Source organism: Salvelinus alpinus, chromosome 9 (genome assembly GCF_045679555.1).
Source record: "Salvelinus alpinus chromosome 9, SLU_Salpinus.1, whole genome shotgun sequence".
NCBI classification, from domain to species: domain Eukaryota; kingdom Metazoa; phylum Chordata; class Actinopteri; order Salmoniformes; family Salmonidae; genus Salvelinus; species Salvelinus alpinus.
In genome coordinates, this window is record NC_092094.1 from 723,824 (window position 1) to 744,238 (window position 20,415).

The 20,415-nt window shown below is 42.6% G+C and overlaps 2 protein-coding genes across 6 annotated transcripts in view; both read left to right on the forward strand.

Annotated features, from left to right (window-relative positions):
* The window catches only part of myrf (myelin regulatory factor), a 117,831-nt gene extending 105,272 nt beyond the window's left edge, over window positions 1-12,559 (forward strand). For 4 of the 5 annotated variants that reach the window (XM_071415628.1, XM_071415630.1, XM_071415629.1 and 1 more), the window contains exons 18-25: window positions 756-839; window positions 2,366-2,427; window positions 5,727-5,843; window positions 6,946-7,327; window positions 7,657-7,719; window positions 9,275-9,380; window positions 9,563-9,637; window positions 9,733-12,559. In XM_071415628.1, coding sequence (XP_071271729.1) covers window positions 756-839; window positions 2,366-2,427; window positions 5,727-5,843; window positions 6,946-7,327; window positions 7,657-7,719; window positions 9,275-9,380; window positions 9,563-9,637; window positions 9,733-9,825 — 982 coding nt within the window. In that variant the 3' untranslated portion in view covers window positions 9,826-12,559. The remainder of the gene's footprint in view (window positions 1-755; window positions 840-2,365; window positions 2,428-5,726; window positions 5,844-6,945; window positions 7,328-7,656; window positions 7,720-9,274; window positions 9,381-9,562; window positions 9,638-9,732) is intronic. The other variant, XM_071415632.1, reaches the window with a different exon arrangement.
* Window positions 12,560-16,067: 3,508 nt separating this feature from the next.
* On the forward strand, window positions 16,068-18,999 carry tmem258 (transmembrane protein 258). Its single transcript, XM_071415633.1, has 4 exons — window positions 16,068-16,208; window positions 17,982-18,091; window positions 18,475-18,604; window positions 18,845-18,999. The coding sequence occupies exons 1-3, from the start codon at window positions 16,206-16,208 to the stop codon at window positions 18,599-18,601; spliced, it is 240 nt and encodes a 79-aa protein (XP_071271734.1). The 5' UTR covers window positions 16,068-16,205; the 3' UTR covers window positions 18,602-18,604; window positions 18,845-18,999.
* Window positions 19,000-20,415: the final 1,416 nt, after the last annotated feature.

Genomic DNA, 20,415 nt, shown 5'->3' on the forward strand with positions numbered 1-20,415 from the left:
CACTCCACTCTCCTGTGTACTCTCTGCCTTCTGTAGCCATGTGTGTGATATCGCTGTTCTTTTCCTTATGTCCTCTGTAGCTATGTAGCTTCCTGCTCCCTGTATGTCTCTTATGTCCTCTGTAGCTGTGTAGCTTCCTGCTCCCTTTATGTCTCTTATGTCCTCTGTAGCTATGTAGCTTCCTGCTCCCTATATGTCTCTTATGTCCTCTGTAGCTATGTAGCTTCCTGCTTCCTATATGTCTCTTATGTCCTCTGTAGCTGTGTAGCTTCCTGCTCCCTGTATGTCTCTTATGTCCTCTGTAGCTATGTAGCTTCCTGCTCCCTATATGTCTCTTATGTCCTCTGTAGCTGTGTAGCTTCCTGCTCCCTATATGCCTCTTATGTCCTCTGTAGCTATGTAGCTTCCTGCTCCCTATATGCCTCTTATGTCCTCTGTAGCTATGTAGCTTCCTGCTCCCTATATGTCTTTTATGTCCTCTGTAGCTACGTAGCTTCCTGCTCCCTATATGTCTCTTATGTCCTCTGTAGCTACGTAGCTTCCTGCTCCCTATATGTTTCTTATGTCCTCTGTAGCTATGTAGCTTCCTGCTCTCTGTATGTCTCTTATGTCCTCTGTAGCTATGTAGCTTCCTGCTCCCTATATGTCTCTTATGTCCTCTGTAGCTACGTAGCTTCCTGCTCCCTATATGTTTCTTACGTCCTCTGTAGCTATGTAGCTTCCTGTTCCCTATATGTCTCTTATGTCCTCTGTAGCTACGTAGCTTCCTGCTCCCTGTACATCTCTTGGATGCCCCTCTTCACTGCTACAGTCACTTTCTGTCCACCACTCTGTCCATGGTATGCTCTCCCTCTACCTTTCTTTCCTCATTCCTTTCTTCCTCTACCTTTCTCTCTCTTTTATTTTTTCGTTCCCTACTCTCGTTCCCTACTCTCGTTCCCTACTCTCGTTCCCTACACTCGTTCCCTACTCTCGTTCCCTACACTCGTTCCCTACTCTCGTTCCCTGCTCTCGTTCCCTACTCTCGTTCCCTTCTCTCGTTCCCTACACTCGTTCCCTGCTCTCGTTCCCTGCTCTCCTTCCCTGCTCTCGTTCCCTACTCTCGTTCCCTGCTCTCCTTCCCTGCTCTCGTTCCCTGCTCTCGTTCCCTGCTCTCGTTCCCTCCTCTCGTTCCCTACTCTCGTTCCCTGCTCTCCTTCCCTGCTCTCGTTCCCTACTCTCCTTCCCTGCTCTCGTTCCCTGCTCTCCTTCCCTGCTCTCGTTCCCTACTCTCCTTCCCTGCTCTCGTTCCCTCCTCTCGTTCCCTACTCTCGTTCCCTGCTCTCGTTCCCTCCTCTCGTTCCCTCCTCTCGTTCCCTACTCTCCTCTCTCTTATCTTTGATTGATGCCGTACTTCAAGTTGGTAATTAGGGTGTTTTCCAGGCTGTGTCTCAAGAGGTCATGACTCATTTCTACTGTTGACTTGGTTGTTCAGTCTGGAACATTCCATGAAGTAGGCCTATACTGGCAAATGTATTCTGAAAGAGTAGGGTGAAAGGTCAACACAGCACTAACACTGTACAACCCAATCCACTAGTCTCATATTCAAAACTCTGTATGATTACTTTGGAATGAGAAACACTTTATTGTTCACCCATAGTGGAAATGTGGATTGTGTTTCACCACTTAAAAACAGCCATTAAACACCAGCATGAGCACATCATTCTGGAGACCATTAAATAATCTATACAAAGTACAAAGGTAACATTTCAGCATTCATTACTATTCTATCACATGTGATGATTGTGCAATATCTATGCCCCTCCTCATCTGATGCCATCTGCTAGGAATTCTATTCCAATCCCTTCTATTCCATTCTATTCTATTGCCTTCTATTCCCTTCCATTCTATTCCATTCTATTCTATTGCCTTCTATTCCATTCTATTCTATTCCCTTCTATTCCCTTCCATTCCATTCTATTATATTGCCTTCTATTCCATTCTATTCTATTCCCTTCTATTCCATTCTATTCTATTGCCTTCTATTCCCTTCCATTCTATTCCCTTCCATTCTATTCCCTTCTATTCCAATCCCTTCTATTCCCTTCTATTCAAATCCCTTCTATTCCCTTCTATTCCAATCCCTTCTATTCCATTCTATTCTATTCTATTGCCTTCTATTCCATTCCATTCTATTCCCTTCTATTCCAATCCATTCTATTCCCTTCTATTCCAATCCATTCTATTCCCTTCTATTCCCTTCTATTATATTCCCTTCCATTATATTCCCTTCTATTCCCTTATATTATATTCCTTTCTATTCTATTCCATTCCATCTCCCTTCTCTTCTCACTGTACTATATGTTTTCATACCCCTCTGGTCCAGGTCTACAGAGGGATCATCTAGGATGGCCTCTGCTCCTCAATCCACCATCTCGACACGTCAAGGTCAGAGACACACAGACATATGAATCCCTCTTTGGAATGCTAGATGGGCAGTATTTAGTGGTAGACAGGACTAGCTATCTCTGAGGCTTATTTACCAGTATTTAGTGGTAGAAAGGACTAGCTATCTCTGAGGCTTATTTACCAGTATTTAGTGGTAGAAAGGACTGTGGTAGAAAGGACTAGCTATCTCTGAGGCTTATTTACCAGTATTTAGTGGTAGAAAGGACTAGCTATCTCTGAGGCTTATTTACCAGTATTTAGTGGTAGAAAGGACTAGCTATCTCTGAGGCTTATTTACCAGTATTTAGTGGTAGAAAGGACTAGCTATCTCTGAGGCTTATTTACCAGTATTTAGTGGTAGAAAGGACTAGCTATCTCTGAGGCTTATTTACCAGTATTTAGTGGTAGAAAGGACTAGCTATCTCTGAGGCTTATTTACCAGTATTTAGTGGTAGAAAGGACTAGGTATCTCTGAGGCTTATTTACCAGTATTTAGTGGTAGATAGGACTAGCTATCTCTGAGGCTTATTTACCAGTATTTAGTGGTAGAAAGGACTAGCTATCTCTGAGGCTTATTTACCAGTATTTAGTGGTAGAAAGGACTAGCTATCTCTGAGGCTTATTTACCAGTATTTAGTGGTAGAAAGGACTAGCTATCTCTGAGGCTTATTTACCAGTATTTAGTGGTAGAAAGGACTAGCTATCTCTGAGGTTTATTTACCAGTATTTAGTGGTAGAAAGGACTAGCTAACTCTGAGGCTTATTTACCAGTATTTAGTGGTAGAAAGGACTAGCTATCTCTGAGGTTTATTTACCAGTATTTAGTGGTAGAAAGGACTAGCTATCTCTGAGGCGTATTTACCAGTATTTAGTGGTAGAAAGGACTAGCTATCTCTGAGGTTTATTTACCAGTGTTTAGTGGTAGAAAGGACTAGCTATCTCTGAGGCTTATTTACCAGTATTTAGTGGTAGAAAGGACTAGCTATCTCTGAGGCTTATTTACCAGTATTTAGTGGTAGAAAGGACTAGCTATCTCTGAGGCTTATTTACCAGTATTTAGTGGTAGAAAGGACTAGCTATCTCTGAGGCTTATTTACCAGTATTTAGTGGTAGAAAGGACTAGCTATCTCTGAGGCTTATTTACCAGTATTTAGTGGTAGAAAGGACTAGCTATCTCTGAGGCTTATTTACCAGTATTTAGTCGTAGAAAGGACTAGCTATCTCTGAGGCTTATTTACCAGTATTTAGTGGTAGAAAGGACTAGCTATCTCTGAGGCTTATTGACCAGTATTTAGTGGTAGAAAGGACTAGCTATCTCTGAGGTGTATTTACCAGTATTTATTGGTAGAAAGGACTAGCTATCTCTGAGGTTTATTTACCAGTATTTAGTGGTAGAAAGGACTAGCTATCTCTGAGGCTTATTTACCAGTATTTAGTGGTAGAATGGACTAGCTATCTCTGAGACTTATTTACCAGTATTTAGTGGTAGAAAGGACTAGCTATCTCTGAGGCTTATTTACAATTGTTAGTTATTGGACCGACTATGTATTTGTAACAGACTTTAAGATCTAAACACGTGTATAGAGTATTGTTTTAGGGTTCTCATAAAGACATTAGAAACCAAACTGATCCTACAGGACATCATCACGAATCAATGTACAGTGGAGAGAACAAGTATTTGATACACTGCCGATTTTGAAGGTTTTCCTACTTACAAAGCATGTAGAGGTCTGTAATTTGTATCATTGGTACAATTCAACCGTGAGAGACGGAATCTAAAACAAAAATGCAGAAAATCACATTGTATGATTTTTAAGTAATTAATTTTCATTTTATTGCATGACATAAGTATTTGATACATCAGAAAAGCAGAACTTAATATTTGCTACAGAAACCTTTGTTTGCAATTACAGAGATCATACGTTTCCTGTAGTTCTTGACCAGGTTTGCACACACTGCAGCAGGGATTTTGGCCCACTCCTCCATGCAGACCTTCTCCAGATCCTTCAGGTTTCGGGGCTGTCGCTGGGCAATACAGACTTTCAGCTCCCTCCAAAGATTCTCTATTGGGTTCAGGTCTGGAGAATGGCTAGGCCACTCCAGGACCTTGAGATGCTTCTTACGGAGCCACTCCTTAGTTGCCCTGGCTGTGTGTTTCGGGTCGTTGTCATGCTGGAAGACCCAGCCACGACCCATCTTCAATGCTCTTATTGAGGGAAGGAGGTTGTTGGCCAAGATCTCGCGATACATGGCCCTATCCATCCTCCCCTCAATACGGTGCAGTCGTCCTGTCCCCTTTGCAGAAAAGCATCCCCAAAGAATGATGTTTCCACCTCCATGCTTCACGGTTGGGATGGTGTTCTTGGGGTTGTACTCATCCTTCTTCTTCCTCCAAACACGGCGAGTGGAGTTTAGACCAAAAAGCTCTATTTTTGTCTCATCAGACCACATGACCTTCTCCCATTCCTCCTCTGGATCATCCAGATGGTCATTGGCAAACTTCAGACGGGCCTGGACATGTGCTGGCTTGAGCAAGGAGACCTTGCGTGCGCTGCAGGATTTTAATCCATGACGGCGTAGTGTATTACTAAGGGTTTTCTTTGAGACTGTGGTCCCAGCTCTCTTCAGGTTATTGACCAGGTCCTGCTGTGTAGTTCTGGGCTGATCCCTCACCTTCCTCGTGATCATTGATGCCCCACGAGGTGAGATCTTTAATGGAGCCCCAGACCGAGGGTGATTGACCGTCATCTTGAACTTCTTCCATTTTCTAATAATTGCGCCAACAGTTGTTGCCTTCTCACCAAGCTGCTTGCCTATTGTCCTGCAGCCCATCCCAGCCTTGTGCAGGTCTACAATTTTATCCCTGATGTCCTTACACAGCTATCTGGTCTTGGCCATTGTGGAGAGGTTGGAGTCTGTTTGATTGAGTGTGTGGAGAGGTGTATTTTATACAGGTAACGAGTTCAAACAGGTGCAGTTAATACAGGTAATGAGTGGAGAAGAGGAGGGCTTCTTAAAGAAAAACTAACAGGTCTGTGAGAGCTGGAATTCTTACTGGTTGGTAGGTGATCAAATACTTATGTCATGCAATAAAATGCAAATGAATTACTTAAAAATCATACAATGTGATTTTCTGGAATTTTGTTTTAGATTCCGTCTCTCACAGTGTAAGTGTACCAATGATAAAAATTACAGACCTCTACATGCTTTGGAAGTAGGAAAACCTGCTAAATCGGCAGTGTATCAAATACTTGTTCTCCCCACTGTATATATGTTATGAACCTATCTATTCTGTGTAGATACAGTCCCACCCTCTCCTTCACTGGCCAATCCTGCAGCTTGCTGTCCACCTACAACTGCCACAAACAACCAATCAGCAACTACTCTGTCGCCAAGCAACAACCAGTCTACATTGGGTAAGAAAACATTGACCCATCTGTCATTCATAACCTATGATCAGCATAACCTATGATCAGCATAACCTATGATCAGCATAACCTATGATCAGCATAACCTATGATCAGCATAACCTATGATCAGCATAACCTATGATCAGCATAACCTATGATCAGCATAACCTATGATCAGCATAACCTATGATCAGCATAACCTATGATCAGCATAACCTATGATCAGCATAATCAGTGAGTAAGCATTTCATAAATGCTTAAGTGACATTACTGTGACACAGCAAATATATCAACTTGTGTTTGTTGCTATAAGCATTAAATGGTACCGGTCTCCATTAAATGGTACCGGTCTCCATTAAATGGTACCTGTCTCCATTAAATGGTACCGGTCTCCATTAAATGGTACCTGTCTCCATTAAATGGTACCTGTCTTTATTAAATGGAACCGGTCTCCATTAAATGGTACCGGTCTCCATTAAATGGCACTGGTCTCCATTAAATGGTACCGGTCTCCATTAAATGGTACCTGTCTCCATTAAATGGTACCTGTCTGCATTAAATGGTACCGGTCTCCATTAAATGGTACCGGTCTCCATTAAATGGTACCGGTCTCCATTAAATGGTACCGGTCTCCATTAAATGGTACCTGTCTCCATTAAATGGTACCTGTCTCCATTAAATGGTACCGGTCTCCATTAAATGGTACCTGTCTCCATTAAATGGTACCTGTCTCCATTAAATGGTACCGTGTGGCTCAGTTGGTAGAGCATGGCGCTTGCAACGCCAGGGTAGTGGGTTCATTCCCCACGGGGGGACCAGGATGAATATGTATGAACTTTCCAATTTGTAAGTCGCTCTGGATAAGAGCGTCTGCTGAATGACTTAAATGTAAATGTAAATGTACCGGTCTCCATTAAATGGTACCTGTCTTTATTAAATGGAACCGGTCTCCATTAAATGGTACCGGTCTCCATTAAATGGTACCGGTCTCCATTAAATGGTACCTGTCTCCATTAAATGGTACCGGTCTCCATTAAATGGTACCAGTCTCCATTAAATGGTACCGGTCTCCATTAAATGGTACCTGTCTCCATCCTCTCTCCTATAGAAGTGAGTAGTCCGGTCCCTACACTGCGCAGCATCAACAAGAAGGCCAAGTCCAGGCCTATGGACAAGGACGGACGCTTCCGGAACCGTCTCAGCCACACCTCCACCCCCATCTACCTGTCCAAGGCTAAGAAACCTGCCCCTGCAGAAGACCTGGGGGACGTAGGGGGAGTGGGGGGGGTCAACAACCGGCTGCCTGGACCGGGCGGGCCTGAAGACCAGCAGACACTGCCCCTGCCTCAGAGACAACGCAGGGACAACACACACATCAGCACGGAGGTGGAAACAGGAGGAAGACCATTCCCTTCCCTTATAGATCTGCACATCCTGGAGACAGACCAACACATCTCATCACACAACTGTCCCCATCCTGACAGCTGCAGGTGGGTCTTCCTCTGTGGTTCTCTACACAGCTGTGGGTCTTCCTCTGTGGTTCTCTACACAGCTGTGGGTCTTCCTCTGTGGTTCTCTACACAGCTGTGGGTCTTCCTCTGTGGTTCTCTACACAGCTGTGGGTCTTCCTCTGTGGTTCTCTACACAGCTGTGGGTCTTCCTCTGTGGTTCTCTACACAGCTGTGGGTCTGCCTGTGAGGTTCTCATGACACTTTGTGGAATACATGACACTTTGTGGAATACATGACACATGTGGAATTCATGACACCACGTAGATATTGTGACTGCATTGTATAATGATTTTTGGTTTTGTCCACAGCTATTCCGTATCACTCCAAGGAACCAGGAACTCCTCCATGTCACAAATCACTCTACACATGAGGTGAGTACACACGGCCTGCTACACACATTCACCTGAACCAACACGACCTGCTACACACCTTCACCTGAACCACCACGGCCTGCTACACACATTCACCTGAACCAACACGGCCTGCTACACACCTTCACCTGAACCAACACGGCCTGCTACACACCTTCACCTGAACCAACACGGCCTGCTACACACCTTCACCTGAACCAACACGGCCTGCTACACACCTTCACCTGAACCAACACGACCTGCTACACACCTTCACCTGAACCAACACGGCCTGCTACACACCTTCACCTGAACCAACACGGCCTGCTACACACCTTCACCTGAACCACCACGGCCTGCTACACACATTCACCTGAACCAACACGGCCTGCTACACACCTTCACCTGAACCAACACGGCCTGCTACACACCTTCACCTGAACCAACACGGCCTGCTACACACCTTCACCTGAACCAACACGGCCTGCTACACACCTTCACCTGAACCAACACGACCTGCTACACACCTTCACCTGAACCAACACGGCCTGCTACACACCTTCACCTGAACCTTCACCTGAACCAACACGACCTGCTACACACCTTCACCTGAACCAACACGACCTGCTACACACCTTCACCTGAACCTTCACCTGAACCAACACGACCTGCTACACACCTTCACCTGAACCAACACGAGCTGCTACACACATTCACCTGAACCAGCTCTGGTCATGTTCACCTGACAGCTACGGTATATCTACCGTTCACCTGACAGCTACGGTACATCTACCGTTCACCTGACAGCTACGGTACATCTACCGTTCACCTGACAGCTACGGTACATCTACCGTTCACCTGACAGCTACGGTACATCTATCTACCGTTCACCTGACAGCTACGGTACATCTACCGTTCACCTGACAGCTACGGTACATCTACCGTTCACCTGACAGCTACGGTATATCTACCGTTCACCTGACAGCTACGGTATATCTACCGTTCACCTGACAGCTACGGTACATCTATCTACCGTTCACCTGACAGCTACGGTACATCTACCGTTCACCTGACAGCTACGGTACATCTATCTACCATTCACCTGACAGCTACGGTACATCTACCGTTCACCTGACAGCTACGGTACATCTACCGTTCACCTGACAGCTACGGTACATCTACCGTTCACCTGACAGCTACGGTACATCTACCGTTCACCTGACAGCTACGGTACATCTACCGTTCACCTGACAGCTACGGTACATCTACCGTTCACCTGACAGCTACGGTATATCTACCGTTCACCTGACAGCTACGGTACATCTACCGTTCACCTGACAGCTACGGTACATCTACCGTTCACCTGACAGCTACGGTACATCTACCGTTCACCTGACAGCTACGGTATATCTACCATTCACCTGACAGCTACGGTACATCTACCGTTCACCTGACAGCTACGGTATATTTACTGTTCACACACATACAACTGCCAGGCACACCAACTCGCGGATATTTCCAGTGATAAGAATAACAACAGTACTAACGATATTATATTCCTCCCTCCCGTCCTCAGTTCCAGTGCCAGTGTGTGGGTCAAACAGTGTGGAGTCACCAGAGGACGTCTGTGTCCTGACCACAGAGAGACCGAGCTCTATGCTGGAGAAAGAACAGTTACTGAGGTACATCTACACACCATCATGATAAAACATTACAGATGTTACTGAACAGGGGTTGGGGTCAATCCCACTTCACCTGACATTACAATACTTCTCAAATTCACTGTGGAATTGACCCCAACCCTTGTTACTGACTTCCCAGCTTATGGAGCTACTGACTGACCTCTTGACCTCTTTCTCCTCAGGGGACAGATCACCTGTGGTCAGTATCTGTACTGTCATTCCAGGACGTTACCTATCACTTCAGAGTGGCCAAGTCTGTGAGTATTGAATTTAAATACATTTGACCATTTTAAAATCCATATAAAAGTTGCGTCCTCTAAACTTGACCTCTGTCCTCTTCTCCTTCTGGCAGAGTGAAGTGAGGTGTGGCGTAGAGGATGAGAACGTATCCACCACACCGCCATACTCTGACTTCTACTTCCTCATTCAAAGCAGCTGCTCGTGAGAGGAGAGGAAACTAAGCATGCAAACTAGTGTGCTGCTTTGAACGTATCCCCAGACTGACACAGGGTATCTTAACTAGTACACCTCCTATCCCATCCTTCTCTCTCTCTCTCTGGCTCCTTCCAAACAATAGGGGATCGAAAAACTATTTGTTCTGCTCTCAAACTTATGAGAGAGGCATGAATGTGGAACTGTATCCACCCAAGCTCCGATGCCTTACATGATGTCATGATGATATAGACTTACAGTGTATTCGGAGAGTATTCAAACCCCTTGACTTTTTCCATATTTTATCACATTTTACATAAGTATTCAGACCCTTTACTCAGTGCTTTGTTGAAGCACCTTTGGCAGTGATTACAGCCTCTTTCTTGTCTTCTTGGGTATGACGCTACAAGGTTGGCACACCTGTATTTGGGGAGTTTCTCCCATTCTTCTCTGCAGATCCTCTCAAGCTCTGTCAGGTTGGATGGGGAGCGTCACTGTACAGCTATTTTCAGGTCTCTCCAGAGATGTTCGATTGGGTTCAAGTCCGGGCTCTAGCTCGGCCACTCAAGGATATTCCGAAACTTGTCCCGAAGCCACTCCTGCGTTATCTTGGTTGTGTGATTAGGGTCGTTGTCCTGTTGGAAGGTGAACCTTCGCCCCAGTCTGAGGTCCTGAGCGCTCTGGAGCAGGTTTTCATCAAGGATCTCTCTGTACTTTGCTCCATTCATCTTTCCCTCGATCCTGACTAGTCTCCCAGTCCCTACCGCTGAAAGACATCCACATAGCATGATGCTGCCACCACCATGCTCCACCGTAGGGATGGTGCCAGGTTTCCTCCAGACGCTTGGCATTCAGGCCAAAGAGTTCAATCTTGGTTTCATCAGACTAGAGAAGGATGATCAATGGAAACAGGATGCACCTGCACTTTCAAGTCTCACAGCAAAGGGTCTGAATACTTATGTAAATAAGGTATTTCTGTTTTTTAAATTTTTATTCTTTTTGTTTTTGCTTTGTCATTATGGGGTATTGTGTGTAGATTGATGATGGGGGAGAAAAAAAAATTTAATCCATTTTAGAATAAGGTTTTACCGTAACAAAATGTGGAAAAAGTCAAGGGGTCTGAATACTTTCTGAATGCTCTGTACATTATGTCTTAATAACTATGTTTTTTTGCCAATTTATAGCATCCTTACACATTTTACTGAACTGGTTTTCTTATCCACACTCTAACCATTCCTGATGACTGAAAACAAAACTCTGTTTTGAACTAATGGTTTAATGTTTAATGGAAATTCCATTTGGTTCTAGAACACAAGTGGCTACGTCCCAAATGGAACCCCATTCACTCTATTGTGTACTAAATAGGGAATAGGGTACCATTGGGTACGCAGACTGTGCCTCAGCAAATAATAAGGGGGAGTCATGTTCACAGCTGGTCTCAGTGGCGTATCAAGAGTAACGTTATATTACAGCTGGTCTCAGTGGTGTATCAAGAGTAACGTTATATTACAGCTGACTTCAGTGGCGTATCAAGAGTAACGTTATATTACAGCTGACTTCAGTGGCTTATCAAGAGTAACGTTATATTACAGCTGACTTCAGTGGCGTATCAAGAGTAACGTTATATTACAGCTGGTCTCAGTGGCGTATCAAGAGTAACGTTATATTACGTACCGGGCTGCTTTATTCTGGGTCAGATTGATTTACTCACTGGGTGCGTCCAAATGGCACCCTATTCCCTATATAGTGCACTACTTGCACGTAGTGTATAAATGTGTCTTAACAGATAAGCTACTGGTCGGTGGGATGTGATTTCAGCTACATCAGATTGTTTTTGGTGATGATGGATCTATACAGGTAGCTAGCTGATCCCATGAAGGTCAATGTTATATAAAGAAACAGGAGAACACACATTTTAATTTTAAATGCATTGAACCACAGGAGTAAATACGTTTTATATCTACAAGGAATGAGTCACCATGATCAGACTGGATATCAACTCAGATAACTGGGAACATTGCACAATGCTGAGGATAAACACTATACACTGTATAAGAACCATGTCTTTCTAAGTACACAGTATGTATGATCTCAGCAGCACAGCTACACTGTATGATCTGGAACACTGAATATACACTGTATGATCTGGAACACTGAATATACACTGTATAATCTGGAACACTGTATATACACTGTATAATCTGGAACACTGTATATACACTGTATAATATGGAACACTGAATATACACTGTATAATCTGGAACACTGTATGATCTGGAACACTGAATATACACTGTATAATCTGGAACACTGAATAATCTGGAACACTGTATATACACTGTATAATCTGGAACACTGTCTGATCTGGAACACCGTACTGGAACCATAGAATTAGAATGATTCTCATTCTGTGATTCTAATTCTATGACTGGATGGAACACTGTATACACTGTCTGATCTGGAACACTGTATATACACTGTCTGATCTGGAACACTGTATATACACTGTCTGATCTGGAACACCGTACTGGAACCATAGAGTTAGAATGATTCTAATTATATGACTGGATGGAACACTGTATACACTGTATAATCTGGAACACTGTATATACACTGTATAATCTGGAACACTGTATAATCTGGAACACTGTATATACACTGTATAATCTGGAACACTGTATATACACTGTATAATCTGGAACACTGTATATACACTGTATAATATGGAACACTGAATATACACTGTATAATCTGGTATATACACTGTATAATCTGGAACACTGTATATACACTGTATAATCTGGAACACTGTATATACACTGTATAATCTGGAACACTGTATATACACTGTATAATCTGGAACACTGTATATACACTGCATAATCTGGAACACTGTATATACACTGTATAATCTGGAACACTGTATAATCTGGAACACTGTATATACACTGTATAATCTGGAACACTGTATATACACTGTATAATCTGGAACACTGTATACACACTGCATAATCTGGAACACTGTATATACACTGTATAATCTGGAACACTGTATATACACTGATAATCTGGAACACTGTATACACACTGTATAATCTGGAACACTGAATATACACTGTATAATCTGGAACACTGTATATACACTCTATAATCTGGAACACTGTATACACACTGCATAATCTGGAACACTGTATATACACTGTATAATCTGGAACACTGTATAATCTGGAACACTGTATATACACTGTATAATCTGGAACACTGTATATACACTGTATAATCTGGAACACTGTATATACACTGTATAATCTTGAACACTGTATAATCTGGAACACTGTATATACACTGTATAATCTGGAACACTGTATATACACTGTATAATCTGGAACACTGTATATACACTGTATAATCTGGAACACTGTATACACACTGCATAATCTGGAACACTGTATATACACTGTATAATCTGGAACACTGTATATACACTGATAATCTGGAACACTGTATACACACTGTATAATCTGGAACACTGAATATACACTGTATAATCTGGAACACTGTATATACACTGTATAATCTGGAACACTGTATACACACTGCATAATCTGGAACACTGTATATACACTGTATAATCTGGAACACTGTATAATCTGGAACACTGTATATACACTGTATAATCTGGAACACTGTATATACACTGTATAATCTTGAACACTGTATAATCTGGAACACTGTATATACACTGTATAATCTGGAACACTGTATATACACTGTATAATCTGGAACACTGTATGATCTCAGCATCTGATAATTGCATCCATTGTTCAGGTCCAACACTGACTATATGTTTGAACAACAATGAAAATACTTTTTACGCTGTAATTTGCCCACTGGAATCTTAATACACTGTAACTCACTCACAGGACCACTAGTAAATACTACATTTGTGTTTAAGACAAAGTACTTTCTTAGCTACATGTATGTTAACTTTATATGCTTGAATTGTAGAAGATTGTCGATTCCTTTCTGCTCTCGATGATGATGTTGATAACCCACACAAATATCAACATCTGAATGATGTTTTTTAAACCGCTGGTGCCTTATCTTTCTCGACAAGGAGGTCGGCTTATCTTGAGACAGAAGCGGCTCATGGACTTGATTGAATGCTGACTGATTGAATGCTGTTCACGTTTGAGCCACAGAGTGTTTAAATCCTATTTATTTAAACTACCAAAGGTGGCCATTTTGTGCAACTGAAGGAGAAAAAGGTTTGGCCAGAAGCCCCGCTAGCAGCCTACTGAAAGAGTCACGGATTTATACACTTGGCACATTGTATTATTCTAGCCTTTCTATTCATTGCTCTGAATCTGTGTAACGCTTTTTGTCTTCCCCTCCCTGACGGGAAACATCACCCTTTCCCTTAAGCCATGTTTATAACTATAAATCTCCTTTGGAAAACACACCTCTTCACATGTACCATGTTATTAGCCTATACTTTTTGTAGTGATATCTTTTCCTTACTCACTGACCACTGTCCTGTTGGATATACTATTGACTATATTCCTCATATGTCATGCAATACAGTATTTAGTATATACATGTATTAGTACGTGATGAAGGACCCTTTGGATATTGGTATCTGAATGTCACAAGTTAACAAAATATGTATTCCCATCTCACGGGCATTCAGAATGCACCATCTCTCCAATACAGAGACCTGGGCCCGTATTCAGAAATCACCTTAGGAGTACTGATCTAGGATCAGGCCTTAGGGTAGGAGTACTGATCTAGGATCAGGCCTTAGGGTAGGAGTACTGATCTAGGATCAGGTCTTATGGTAGAAGTACTGATCTAGGATCAGGCCTTAGGGTGGGAGTACTGATCTAGGATCAGGCCTTAGAGGAGGAGTACTGATCTAGGATCAGGCCTTAGAGGAGGAGTGCTAATCTAGGATCAGATTCCCATTGTCCATGTCCAAAAGAAATATCCTTGATCACAAATGCAGGCCCCTGGTGGGTTGAAACAGTTGTATTGACACAATGTCCCTCTAACCAGGTGTGTTAAATCTTACCTGACCTGTCATAAGAAATCTAAATTAAAAAACAAATAATCAAATGAATATACTTAATTGAAGATGACACAATATAAAATATATAGTATTATACTGTATTACCAATATGATTTTGTCATACATGAGTACAGTGTACTGTTTTAGCTTATTTAAAATGCACCAGCCAGCCTTTATAGTGACACCAGCATAGTACTTGTAGTTTAGCACTGTATATATGAACTGCTTAATGCTCTGATGCTGGTTCCAACTGGTTCAAACTAGTTCCAACTGGTTCAAACTGGTTCCAACTGGTTTAAAATGGTATAGAAACTCATTACATGTTACTGTGTAGCTTCATTTTGTAACAATCTATGCTCCTTTTTTATGTTATTTCTGTATTATCACTATCATTTTTACTCTTTATTACTGTATCATGTATGTTGTATCATTAATATGTAAATGTTGTTTTATGAAATTCTATGCCAATCAAAATCACTATTCTCCTTTTACCTGTTTCACAGAGAAAGAAAACACATGGGTGTGCGCACACACACACACACACACACACACACACACACACACACACACACACACACACACACACACACACACACACACACACACACACACACAGGACTTTCTAATTAAAACTTTACAATGAAACGATCAAATCACTGATTTTGAAATACATTTATCTTCTTACTCTAATTCTTATGGCTTAAAGCCCTTCAGAACACTAAAATACTTGATGAACATTGAATCACTTTGTAAAGCATATTCACCCCCTCCCTCATTCACCTCTATACTAGTCCTGTTCCTGCTTTAAAAGTTCTCCTTATAAATCTGTGCTTTTTAGTCGAACCTCTTACTTTGTTTTTAATACATGATCATGGCATTTATTTTTAAGTCTTTGCTGTTTTCGTCTCTTTTTTTTGTTTGTTTTGAAGAGCTTGTTGTCATAATATGAATGCATGCAGTAAATAAAATATTGATTGAAAACAAAATGTGTTTTGGTTGGTGGAGAGCGAGAGAGAGAGAGCCCTAAACAGCATATCACAGCCAGGAACATAGTTATTTTATCGATTCATTTTAAGATTAGCACAATTTCATGTAAAATAATCTGTTAAATTATTTTGTGCTAATCTTAAAATTAATCTAATGTAAAAATCTCTGTTTCGGAATAAAACATGGAATAAATAAACTCAGGATTCCGCATGAAACTGTTTCTCCAGCCCGCTAGGTGGCGGCCAAGTATTTTTACGCTGGCTTGAGAACGTCGGGAGAACTGACGTGGCTCTTATCTAGTATTGAGATTCTGCAGTAGGAACAAGAAACTCAACAAAATGGTAAGTGATTTGTAGCTAATGCACAATTTTATAAGAATAACTTGATCATGAAATGCGACTTATAGCTATAGATCTGTCTAAATCCTAACATATGTATTCAAATGGTTGTTGTAGCTAGGCATTTCCGTGTTGTAATGGCTAGCTTGCTAGCCAACATTAGCTAACTAGCCCAATATTGGACTAAAGGAGCCTAAATTCACGTTACTCCTTATTCCAAGGATTTGTGTTACATGTTCTGCTTATTAAAATACAAATTGACTCTGGAAACCAAAACAGCCAAATACTGAAATTAAGTGGAAATCTCAATTGCAATACGGTTCTAGAAACACAAATCCCTGTTCAGGTCACAAACGTTAAATATCAATCAATCAAATGTATTTATATAGCCCTTCTTACATCAGCTGATATCTCAAAGTGCTGTACAGAAACCCAGCCTAAAACCCCAAACAGCAAGCAATGCAGGTGTAGAAGCACGGTGGCTAGGAAAAACTCCCTAGAAAGGCCAGAACCTAGGAAGAAACCTAGAGAGGAACCAGGCTATGAGGGGTGGCCAGTCCTCTTCTGGCTGTGCCGGGTGGAGATTATAACAGAACATGGCCAAGATGTTCAAATGTTCAGAACAGGCAGAACAGTTGAAACTGGAGCAGCAGCACGGCCAGGTGGACTGGGGACAACAAGGAGTCATCAGGCCAGGTAGTCCTGAGGCATGGTCCTAGGGCTCAGGTCCTCTGAGGGAAAGAAAGAGAGAATTAGAGAGAGAGCATGCTTAAATTCACACAGGACACCGGATAAGACACTTACTGTTTTGTTTTAACACAGTTGCAGCATACAGTATTTTTCAGTGACTACAGGTTTGTGGTGTCTGTCTTCCGTTTACACGCAGGTGGTCAGAGAAGCAGATAACTCATTAGCGCAGGTAGTCAGTCAGTCCTCTGTCTTGCGTCTGTTTTCCGTAAACAAGCGCTGTAACATGGAGATATGGCCTTGTGGGAACCCTAACCCTATAAAAAGGTGTGAATTAATTTAACCTTTCGTTTTTGGAAAACTTTTTCTCTCCGATATGAAATATCCGTATGATTCCAAAACCGTACGGCAAGCGATGCTGTTAATGTTCAGACCAAGCCTCCGGGCTGAATAGGCATTTTTTTCGATGGCTTGTTTAAAAATATTTGTAGGTACATACCGGCCGTGTCGGGAGTAAAGGAAGATGGTTGCTCAGCGAAACTCCATATTTGGTGATAAATGAACGTATTTTGACAACGTTTACAGAGCTGACTTGTCTCGTTAAATAAAAATGGGAGTTTGATTTGGAGTTTTCTGGGCGAGAGGTCTCTAACGCACAGATACTAGTTCAGCTAACGTTATTCATTAACGCTATGTCTGTAGCTAGTGAACTATGTTTCATAGCTACTCATCATTTAATCGAATAGCATAACATGTAGCTATGTTATGATGGGAATACAGTAGTTAGCTATAGTAATATAGCGGAACAATATAGATCAAGCTTAACTAGCTACTGTAGCTAGTAAGCTAACACCCAATACAGCCTCCCACAGACAATGCCAAGTTAAGACCAGAGAACTTCACCTGTTATGATCAAGTCAGTCAATAAGCCGTTTGATCTGTACATAACTCATATTTACCTCGTTAGTAAGTTGAAACCCCATGTTTATTTATAGCAACATACCTGTCCATTTAGAAATGTGGGATATTGTCCCTAACCAGAAGCACACTGAGTGAATCTCTACATTGTCTCCGTTCTTCTTCCCTCAGGAGCTGGAGGCTATGACTCGATACACCAGTCCGGTGAACCCGGCAGTCTTCCCACACCTCACTGTGGTCCTACTGGCTATCGGCATGTTCTTCACTGCGTGGTTCTTTGTGTATCCTTCCATGGTCATCTGTTTTCATAGTGACTTTTTTATTTTTAACCACGAATCAGTGGTCTTCAAACCTGGGGAATGGGGACACTGAACGTGTCGGCTTTTGTTGCAGCCCAGTATTAACACACCAACGTCAACTAATATGCCCTGTGTCTCTCTACGACTTAGGAATGAAGAACAGTGATTGATAACAGGCTGAGATTTGGATAACAGGCTGATAGAAGCGGTTGCTGAGTCTGAATATTCACAGAGATAATATACACTACTGTAGGTGAATGTGTTGACAATAAGTGAGACGATGTATATATATTTTCCCGATAGACTGGATGTAACGGTTGGTCTGTTGTGTACCACTACGATTAGCACCATAACTCTTCTCCCAGCTACGAGGTAACGTCCACTAAATACACCAGAGACGTGTACAAAGAGCTGCTCATCTCCCTGGTGGCGTCTCTCTTCATGGGCTTCGGAGTACTGTTTCTGTTACTGTGGGTCGGCATCTACGTCTGACGGGTAAGGAAACAGAGACTTATGCTGCATTCATGATGAGTCGGAACCTCGTGAGTTACATGTATTTTCGTAGAGCGAGCTTCCTATTGGTTGATTCGGGATACTTCCCAAGTGGGAAAACTCGGACCTGGTATTAACTCTTTACAATGAGTTTCCAGGTCGGACATTTCTCAATTTCCGTGTTCTGACACTCATTCACCATAGTGTTTCATGTCTATGATCCCTGTGTGTGTCCTGTTACAGGTTGTTATATTGCCAAATGATACAGAAGAACATTCCAGTGGAACAGAAGGACATCATGAAGTGGGCTCCACCACAGACACAGAAGATGGACTGCACTGACAAGAGGGTGGGGATTGGGGTTGCCTTTCACTAAATAAAGAGACATTTGTACTAAACTGCGTAGTTTCTACTGGTAATGAAAGGAGGCCGCCTGTGTGTTTTGTTTTTAAAGGTCCTTATTACAAATCTGTGTTGATTCCAGGTAGGTATCAAAATGTGGAAACTAAAAGAGATGGAAACCTGCACACTATCTAAAGAGGAATAAATCCCAAACTGAGGCTTATATGCTCAATGCAGGAAAAAGGTAAACAAAACCATTTGGTATCAAGTCATAGGCAGCTTTTTATTAATGCACTTTTACTCGCTGAACTTTTGGGCACTATGATGTCCAAATAAAACGTATTTTGCTTCTGTATTTAAGCCTCCGTTTTGGATTCATACCTAGTCTTTACTGGTGAAATTGTGACAGCATTGGAGTGAGCCAGCCTATTGATGGTTTGGAAGTGACTTCATTAGTCAGAGGACTGCAGTAGAAATAAATCACCACAAGGTGGTGCTAGAGACGTCTCCCAGAGGGCACCACAGTGAATCTGAATTGTAATGCCTTGATTCCTTGCACCCTCTCTCCTCGCTTCCTTCTCAAAACCCCATTGGATGAGGTCAAACCTTTGACCTTGTCATGAAATGAGTTTTAAGGATGTGAGGAATCAAGGCAATTCAATTCAGATTGTCCCCAATAAGTCAGTGATTGCAGTATTATTTTTAAACTTCCGTTTAGTAGTCGTGACAACTACCTAGACACATCTCATTCACAAAGGTGACATGACTGTTCAGGAAAGAATCTGGTGTTTCAAGATCCTCATGCCAACGGCCCTGGCATTGACATGGGAGTAGGAAGTCCAAGAACATATGGAAATCTGTAGAAATAAAACTAGTATAAATCACTATGTGATCCGGCTGCAGATCAGAATTAGACTGCCTGTGTAGACGCAGCCATAGAGAGATGTATCTAGCACTTTATTTGGAGTGAATGCAGTAAATGTAACTTTGAGATACAGCTTGTATGCCCCCGGCCTAGGGAATGCAGTGAGGTGCTGTTTCAGACCACTGTGGTCTAATAGTGGTGGTGCCTTAAACCCCAATCCCAGATTTATATCTGCGCTACAGACAGAGCAGTCAGTCTCCATCTGGCCCCGGTGTTACCCTCGTGGACCATCTGGCCGCGGTGTTACCCTCGTGACCATCTTGCCCCGGTGTTACCCTCGTCACCATCTTGCCCCGGTGTTACCCTCGTGACCATCTGGCCCCGGTGTTACCCTCGTGATCATCTGGCCCCGGTGTTACCCTCGTGTCCATCTGGCCCCGGTGTTACCCTCGTGTCCATCTGGCCCCGGTGTTACCCTCGTCACCATCTTGCCCCGGTGTTACCCTCGTGTTCATCTGGCCCCGGTGTTACCCTCGTGACCATCTGGCCCCGGTGTTACCCTCGTGTCCATCTGGCCCCGGTGTGACCATCTGGCCCCGGTGTTACC